We start from the raw sequence: 9,126 nt of genomic DNA, 5'->3' as shown, positions 1-9,126 counted from the left end.
TTTTGCCGCGTGGGCGGGGCGGAGCGGCAAGAAGACAAAGGGGGAACCGTATCTGATGGGGAAACGCGGATTGACGTAACACCGGCTCTGCCTGCACTGATAAAGTTTATCTATGTGTTCCCGGTTGGCTGGTGTACCTAACTAAACTAAATGGAACTAGCATTAACCTGATCATGCAGGTTCAGCCTGGTGAGAAGCTTTTGCGCTCTCCTGTCTGCATCACACTGATTTTATATCATTATATTATTATATGTAGTATTATTTTTCCGGTTACACTATGCATCAAACCGTATCGAATGCTTTATCCACTTAGTCAGTGTTAACTTTGATCCAGAAGATCAAAATCTTTTGACTCGTTTTTATTCTCTCTTCTGTCTGGATTCCTTGATGTCATCATTGTATCCGCTGAGCCACAAAGACAAAGACAAAGGCTTTCCAAGTACAATCATAACAACATTTATTAGACGAACAAACTAATGAAGTTGACATAACTCATTATAAAATCACAAAACAGAATCCAATTCAATACTTACTCCACAGACAGCCACACACCAAGACAAACTTATGGGGAACCATTTAACTGACACACCGTTCCCCGGAGACAGCATCACGGGTAAACTTGGAGTGATCTGAAGTTAAGGATCAGAGTCCTATACTTTTAAAGGAGGGGTGTGTTTTCCTTCTCTGCTGTATTCAAATTAGGGGACTGTCCTTAGCTAAGTTCATTTAAATCTAGTTGACTATGTTCCAGTAAAAGCCTGTTTTTTAAGATCAAAGAAGTGTTATTTTCTTTTGAATGGGGTAATGTGTTTTAAGACCCTGTTCCGAGAGGAAGCTCTGGTTTGGCGACAAGACCAGATTGTTTTACATCAGCTGTTAAATCTTATCCAGATCAGCCAAAGGTTAAACTCACACACAGAGCCACGACCCCCTGTGAACACCTGCTCAGTCCAGAGAAACTAGCTGTGTTTTAAATTATAAAGGACTACAAACTAAGTTATTTTAATTCAACTTGGTGTATTATGTTTCAATAGAAATGTCCTACATAAGAGATTATGCTGATTGAACCATGGATATAATTTGGAGTGAATTTTCTTATTTAAAACACTATTAATTTTATCTAATATTGAACATATGGTTAAGTTTTTACAACTAGCGTATTTTAAATTTATTTTCTTAACATCATACAGAGTTAATGTAATACTAAATTGTATTTGTGAACAAACAGAGCTCAAACTTAAAGATTAAACTCATAGCATCAGATTGTAGCTGTGGTAACAAAACAAGCTAACTATGAATATTGTTCTTTGAACTTTTACAAAGTAAACTTGCCAGGTCCTTAAAATCTTGCATTTAAATGTTAATTTAAAATCTTTTAATTTATCTCTCCTGAAATTGAATCAAATTTAGCAGCATTGATGGAGCTCTTGACTTAATTTGGATTAAACAAAAGTGCAAATAATTGCTATTCATTTTAATTGTATATTTTGATTTGTTGTTTTTAAGACTTGTTGTGCGTTTAAGTAGTGTTTCACTGGCGATGTTTTCCCGTAACGTATAATTACCGAGTGATATTTTTAAATTTCCTGTCACCTTAACATCTTTTAATACAAAAACACAGTGAACCACCTCGACACCCTGACCACCGGGCTTAACAAGTTTTCTGGGGGAAACCCTACATGTATTCCAATCACATCCTTGGCCACAGGTGTATAAAATGAAGCACCTAGGCATGCAGAGTGTTTTTACAAACATGTGAAAGATTGTCTCTATCTCAGGAGCTCAGTGAATTCCAGGACGGAACTGTGATAGGACAGTCTGCAGAAATGGGCAGATTTAGGTAAATTAGTGTTTTCTTGTGGAACAATTCTGACTTAATGATCAACACACTCAAATAAAAACATTCTATTGTCTTTCCCATTTTGAACAGTGGTTATAAAAAAACAGAAAAAGTAAAGTAGAAACTAATGTGTCAGTTACATTCAGTCTGGATTTCAAACGAGAGATTAATGTTGCACTAGTCATTTTGTTAAAAACTACTTTTTTGTTTTATTATTTGCATTCAACGAATACTTGCACTCAAACTGATTGTGTATTGTTGCTGAATTAACAGTGAAATTGTGGGTAACACTTTATTTGAAGGGGGGTGAATAAGACTGTCATAACACCGTCATAAACATAAAACCTGTCATGAACATGAATAAGCCTTCATGAATATTTATGACTGTTGTCATAAAGCGTCATTCGGTAAATTATGACACTTTTAATACAAAGTTGACAATATTCTAAATGTCTTTGTTATGACAACTTGACATTAACCAAGAAATCATTACTGATATAAATTTGTTATAAAAGTATTACTGATTGCACTTTAAAAATTAGATAACTTTATGTTATTAAAGGTAAAGTTTAAACAGTAATGATTTCCTGGTTAATGTCAAGTTGTCATGACAAAGACATTTTGAATAATGTCAACTTTGTATTAAAAGTGTCATAATTTACCGAATGACGCTTTATGACAACAGTCATAAATATTCATGAAGGCTTATTCATGTTCATGACAGGTGTTATGTCATGTTTATGACAGTGTCATGACAGTCTTATTCACCCCACTTCAAATAAAGTGTTACCAAATTGGGTTACTCCCATAAAATATGAATATTTTTAAAAACTAAACGTACGTACCATGTTGCAGGGAGAGTGCAGAAACAAGCTAACATTTTTAATTCTAATGACTTTCTTTAAAAAGAACATTTTCTCATTTGGTGATTATTTCAGCTGCACTATCTTATTGTCTTTTTTTAAAATAAAAGTTATCTTTTGCTTCATAACTAGTTAATATTTGAATAGTTAATGTTTGCCTGATGTCTAATTGTAAACTGATATAAATGTGAAACTATGTATGTCTGTGTTTTATGGTTGCTATCACATCTGGCTCTGCCTGCTCTGTGTGTGCGTGTGTGTGCATGTGTGTGTGTCTGTGGTGGGGGGATATTTGTGTAGGAATGCGTCCTCTGCATTATGCTGCATGGCAGGGGAAGACTGAACCAATGAAAATGCTGCTGAAAGCAGGCTCATCAGTCAACGGACAGTCAGATGAAGGACAGATCCCTCTCCACCTGTCAGCTCAGCACGGACATTATGATGGGGTAACTCAGTGTGTGTGACTGTATGTTTCAATGAGGCATGTTTGAAATTAGTTAAATAGACCAGTAATGATGTTGTGTGTCTGTTGCAGTCAGAAATGTTGCTACAACACCAGTCCAACCCTTGTATCTCAGATGCAGCGGGGAAAACTCCCCTGGACCTCGCCTGTGAATTTGGACGTGTTGCAGTAAGTTCAATAAAGAAAAAGAAAGTTTTTAATTTTCTTTGTTTGAACTAACTATCTATATTTGATATTTAAAAGAATGTTGTAGTTTCCTCATAATCAATCAAGTTTATTTATATGGCCCATTTCAGCAACAAGACAGTTCAAAGTGTTTTACACCATAAAGACAAAAACAAAAAAATCACAAAAAAATCATGCAGTCACCAGCTTGAGAACAATATAACATTTTATCAAGTGTCTTTATCAAACGCATCAGTACACATGAATATGTTTGTCAATGTTCCTTTAATTATGGTTCAAAAGCAACTCTGTACAGGCGGGTTTTAGTCTTGATTTAAAGTTTCGTTTCGTAGGTCTGTCTCAATAAGCAATAAAACAATTAATTGCATGATAAATTAAAACAAGCTCATTAATTTCCATTGGCATTCTTTATCGTTTTTCCTTTTTCTCTCTTTCACCATCAACTGTACAATAACAGTATTGAGTGTGGTCCTTTGGTCTCAACTTACTCTTTTTGAAGGAAAGTTTAGTTTTCAGAGACTTCATAATTAACTTTATTTGTTGTTTCTCTTATTTTGCTTTTTTTATTTTGATAGTTAAAATGCTTTCCAGTTCCAGTGTTAAATGTTCATTAGAATTTAAAGTCTATAGATCTTTAATAGGGTGTTTTTGCATGATATGCCATTGCCATTATATTACTTGAAATGGTATCAAAACTACAATATAAGCTTTCATCAAAATAAATTGTAACTTTTAGGACAATTTATTGTCAGCATCATTTGTTTGTGACATATCATGACAAACCTGCTATGTATAATTTTTTTTAATAAAAGTTGCATACTGCAGCTTTAATGGAGAGAATTAGTTTGTAAAATGTAGAGGTTTGTGATATTACTGTGCCTTTAAGCAATTTAGGAAACCAGAGATGATGGTTTCCTAAATTGGTTTGGTATTTTATAAATGGCTTTATAAGCGTCTGATTACATTGTGTTTTTGTATTTTACCTCAAACATGCTGCTTCATTGTGTGATGTCAGAAAAAATTAAAAGAAATAACATTAGACTCTTGGAAGAGCAATTGTGCAGCTCCATATGTCTGGTTCATAATTGAGGATATTTATCATAGGAATGTGCCTCATTATCAATCATAACAATTATATATAAGTGAAAGCCATAACTGTTTTCAGGCATCACACTGCTCAGCAAGGAGACAGATTCTGTGTCCAAGAACAAAATAACTTGTTTTGGTGCAAAATGTTGGAATCAACCACAGGACAAAAACTAAACCATGAAGATGTTTGTTGAACCTGGTGAGATGGTGTCATTATCCACAGTGAAACACATCATGAAAGCCCACTCAGCCATGAAAAAGCATGTTCTCCAACAGTAACCTAAAATCCAGATTACTACTTGTGAATTGATTCAAGGACAAAGAGTCTACATTCTGAAGCTATGTCCTGTGTTTTGATAAAGCTAGCATGGAAGGGATTGGCCATAGTGACCATTATTACAGTTGCTTGGTAAAGAGAGAAGTTTGCAAGCTTAAAAATGTGAGCCCAAGTGTGATGTGTGGCGGTGGCAGCATTGTGTTGTGTAGGTGTTTTGCTGATGGAGGGACAGGTACACTTCACAAAATACATGGGAAGGTCGAACACAAATGGATCTTATGAATGATCAATGACCTTCAGCATACAACCAAACTAATTAGAGATTTAAGGACAATATATTAATGTTTTGGGGTGGCCATCACAAAAGTCTGATTTCTCCTCCACAGAAAATTTGTGGGTAGAGCTGAAAAGTTGTGTGTGAGCAGGGCGGCCTCCAAACAGGAACTAGCCAAAATTCAAGAAACAAATTGTGAGACGTTTGCTCCCAAGTCAAAGTGTTTAATAGGAAATTCTACCAAATACTAAGGAAGTTTAAACTTCTGAATTTGAATAAAGTTTTTAAAAAATTGTGTTTTTATCCAGCATTCATTTGATTGAAGTTCCCACTGATACTGTGTTTTCCTGTTTAGGTGGTCCAGCTCCTGCTCAGCAGCAACATGTGTGCAGCCATGCTGGAGCCGAAACCCTCAGACCCAAATGGAGTCTCCCCGCTGCATCTGGCTGCTAAGAATGGACACATAGACGTGATACGGTCCGAACGATAACTCTTAAATCATAATAGTCATTTAATCTAATCAACAGTACATTCAATGTTTATTATTAATATTAATTTTAAAAAGTACTCCATAGTCTATGCCTGCGTTTGCAGATCACCTTTCACTGAAAGCAAACAGTTACCACTAAGTCAACACTTTTAAGCCCTAAAGCTCCCTAACTCAACACAAAAACCCACTATCCAAATAAATTTCAGAACTGCAGTCCAAATCTTTTCCTGTACATTTGCTTCATAAACAATGAACTAAGGCAGGGGTGGCCAAGTCCAGTCCTCGAGAGCCACCATCCTGCAAGTTTCAGATGCATCCCTGCTTCAACACACCTGAATCAAATGACTGGCTCGTTATCAGGCCTCTGTAGAGCTGATCCCGGTCTGTTGGAGTAAGGATACTTCTAAAACTTGCAGCATGGTGGCTCTCGAGGACTGGACTTGGCCACCCCTGAACTAAGGAAACAATTAGTCTCTTAGATTAGGTAGATTAGCTCTTCAGATACATGACAACATGAAGCATTGTGGCATTATTTATACCACGAGGTTGATTTGGTTACAGTGACGTCAGCCAGCTTTCTTGCCATACAGGAAATAGCAGCCATCTAATCTCTTTTTGCTGGGATATATTGAACCATTAAACCTGATCTCTGACTACACTGATTGCTTTCATCAGATAAAAACGCCAAACTGAAAGCCATCAAGCTGATTCTTAAATTGGAGTTTCACCAATAGGGTTTTTTAAGGCTGCCTGGATGTTGTCCTGACCTGACTTGTAACTTGTAGGAAATTTTTGTTTACTTGGTTCCCGCTCAAATTGGTGTGCAAAAAAAAGAAGAAGCAAAACACAACAGAGCCTGCTTGGTATCTCTATCTAACTGAGTAAAAAAAAAATCTATTGGGTGTGCTGTGGTGGTGCAGGGGTTAAGCACAGTCCTCATATGGAGGTCTCAGTCCTTGACGTGGCTGTCACAGGTTCAATTCCTGGCCTGGTGACCTTTGCCACATGTCATCCCCCTCTCTCATTATCCACTTTCTTGTCAACTAACTATCAAATAAAGGCCACTAGAGCTGATAAAACTTTTAAAAAAATGTAACCACTATAACTCTTGAAAATGGTTGAATAATAACAGACCCTGTTGGATTGCGTCCTAAATCCTTGCTAGCTGTACAGCATTTGTGTTTATATTTTTCATGCTTCAGAATCCTCAGACCCAAATCATTTTGTAATGGTGACTTTATAAAATAAATAAGAGTATAATTTAAGTTGATGTTGCTCTGCAGGTTGTTGATCCAGGCTGGGATAGACATCAACAGACAGTCTGAGTGTGGCACTGCCCTACATCAGGCTGCCCTCTGTGGGAAGACGGAGGTGGTGCGGCTGCTGCTAGACGTAAGTTTGTTGTGTTTGTTTTTCAGCTGAGCAAATTTACACTTCATTGTTCGTCATTCTTTACACTGTGCAGTAAAGAACATTGACATTGCTGGAACATGTTGCATAAACAGACAATCTGGCCAGCCTCATGATGTAACCACACCATCCCTGATACTGATCAGTGATCCAGCTTTGCCCCTTTTTATCTTCTCTCTTTCATTGTAGAGTGGCATCAGTGCAGGAGTGAGAAACACTCTGAGTCAAACTGCCTTGGACATTGTTAACCAGTTTACCACCACACAGGCCAGCAGGGAGATCAAACAGTTACTGAGAGGTGAGGCTGTAAATTCACATCTTCACATTCATACTGACCTCAGCTGTGGGTTAGGGCTCATCTACAACATCAATGTTATAGATGGGTTAGGGCTCATCTATAACATTGCTCCCTCCTGTTTCTACACAATGTTGGAGCAAAAGTAGCTTCCAGGTGTTTAATCAAGAGTCATTGATTAAATGTCCCTCAAATGTCAATCAACATTATTTACACCACAAGGTAGATTTGGTTACAGTGACGTGAGCCAACTTACTTGCCATACAGGAAATTTGATATAAACACACAATAAATACATACAACACATGATTAAAAGAGAACTGGTGTTCAATACTTAAAAAACATAAAAAGAATAAAATAAATACACATAGACTTAAATATAGTATCCTCATTTGGACAACTGAAAAAAGAACAAGAAAATGATGTTAAAACTGTACTAAATTGAATTTTAAAAACTTATGGCAGCAGGCAAAAAATTGGTTTTATAAAAACTGGTTTTACATTTGTAGGCCAAATATCTGCATCCAGAAGTTGCAGTGCAGAGGATGACACATCTTTGCAGATGGATGTAGATCATCTCACCAGTCAGCTTCCTGAACCAATTTACTTCTTGGTTCAGGCAGTGACCATGCGTCAAACAGGCCTTTATTGGTATGAAGCAAGGGAGCAAATGGACTAATTTGCCTAAAGCCATTTCTAAATTTCACAATCAACTCATACAAAGTTGGAGAAGCATGTTTCTATTGTCTTAGATTTTATAACAAAAAAGAAGTAACCTGACATATTCATTAAAATAAATTAAACATGTTTGCTTTAAAAGTTAGGTCATTCTATTGTGGATATTGATGGCAGCTAATTCATGAAAACACAATAAAACTGTAAAACAAAACTTTTTCTTTATCTTAAGATTCAAAAACACTGCAAAGTTACTAACAGCCTCTGTTAGCTATGGCACTCTGTGGAGTGCCTAGCGTTAAATGATAAAGTTACATTTATTTGCCATACAAACCCTTCTGTCTAGAAAAAAATGAAAAACTGAAATGTTTCTTATTTGGGCTGGAAGGGAAAACATTTTCTGAAATACTCTTTACTTTTATGTAACATTCATGTATAGTAATGTATAAAAGTTGATCTGCCCACACCTCTGCTGCCCCAGCTTCTGTTTTCTCACGTATGCCCCTTTGTTCTGTAGATGCATCGGCTGCAATGCAGGTCCGAGCGCTGAAGGATTACTGCAACAACTACGACCTTACCAGCCTCAACATCAAAGCTGGAGACATTATCACGGTACATTCACCAGATTTTGCAACCATTGTAAAAGATTTCATATACTGTAATGCCCTAGTTTTTTTTGTTGTGGCTTTTGTCCCTATTTAGGCCTGTTGTTTCTTTTTAAATATATGTCTTGTGGCATTTCCTGATGGGGGACTTGATTTATTTGTTTCTGAAAGGAACATTTACTGTCTCTGGCCTAGTTGATCAGAGAAAATGACAGAAAAAGTTAGTCCCCAAGACGGGTACAATTAGAAATGAAATGTTCTTTGGCAGACGACTTTTTTATTGCCCAGATAGGGTGTGGAAAAACCAAAACTGCAAAAGTACTATATAGTAAATGAAACAATTTTTTGGCTTTCCTAGCTCCCTACTTAAAATATCTGTCCTTGAAGGCTCCACTAATAAAATATGCAAAAGTATACGAGCTATGTTCCATACATTTCTTTAAGAAAGTTTTGCCTGTCGTTGCTAATGATCTGATCCAAATAGTAACTCATCGCTCTCTTCAGGTGTTTTCCCCCAGGCTTTGAAAACAACAGTTATCAAAGCACTGATAAAAAAGAACCATCTAGAAAAATCACTGCTGCAGAAGTACAGGCCGACCTCCAACCTCCCATTCATCAGCAAAATTATTGAAAAAGCTGTTTTTAAACAATTAAATAAC

General features: G+C 36.5%; 1 protein-coding gene across 1 annotated transcript in view; it reads left to right on the top strand.

Annotated features, from left to right (window-relative positions):
- Positions 1-2,949: 2,949 nt before the first annotated feature.
- The window catches only part of LOC106942787 (caskin-1-like), a 12,442-nt gene continuing 6,265 nt past the window's right edge, over positions 2,950-9,126 (top strand). The window contains exons 1-6 of the mRNA XM_015026123.1: positions 2,950-3,149; positions 3,239-3,334; positions 5,348-5,469; positions 6,766-6,874; positions 7,082-7,190; positions 8,380-8,474. Of these exons, the coding sequence (XP_014881609.1) occupies positions 2,967-3,149; positions 3,239-3,334; positions 5,348-5,469; positions 6,766-6,874; positions 7,082-7,190; positions 8,380-8,474 (714 nt within the window). The 5' untranslated portion in view covers positions 2,950-2,966. The remainder of the gene's footprint in view (positions 3,150-3,238; positions 3,335-5,347; positions 5,470-6,765; positions 6,875-7,081; positions 7,191-8,379; positions 8,475-9,126) is intronic.

The sequence above is a fragment of the Poecilia latipinna genome, unplaced genomic scaffold (genome assembly GCF_001443285.1).
Source record: "Poecilia latipinna isolate Pla-1442-1.1 unplaced genomic scaffold, P_latipinna-1.0 Scaffold4556, whole genome shotgun sequence".
NCBI classification, from domain to species: domain Eukaryota; kingdom Metazoa; phylum Chordata; class Actinopteri; order Cyprinodontiformes; family Poeciliidae; genus Poecilia; species Poecilia latipinna.
The sequence above is the reverse complement of the archived record's forward strand: the minus strand, read 5'-3'. Positions and strand labels throughout refer to the sequence as shown.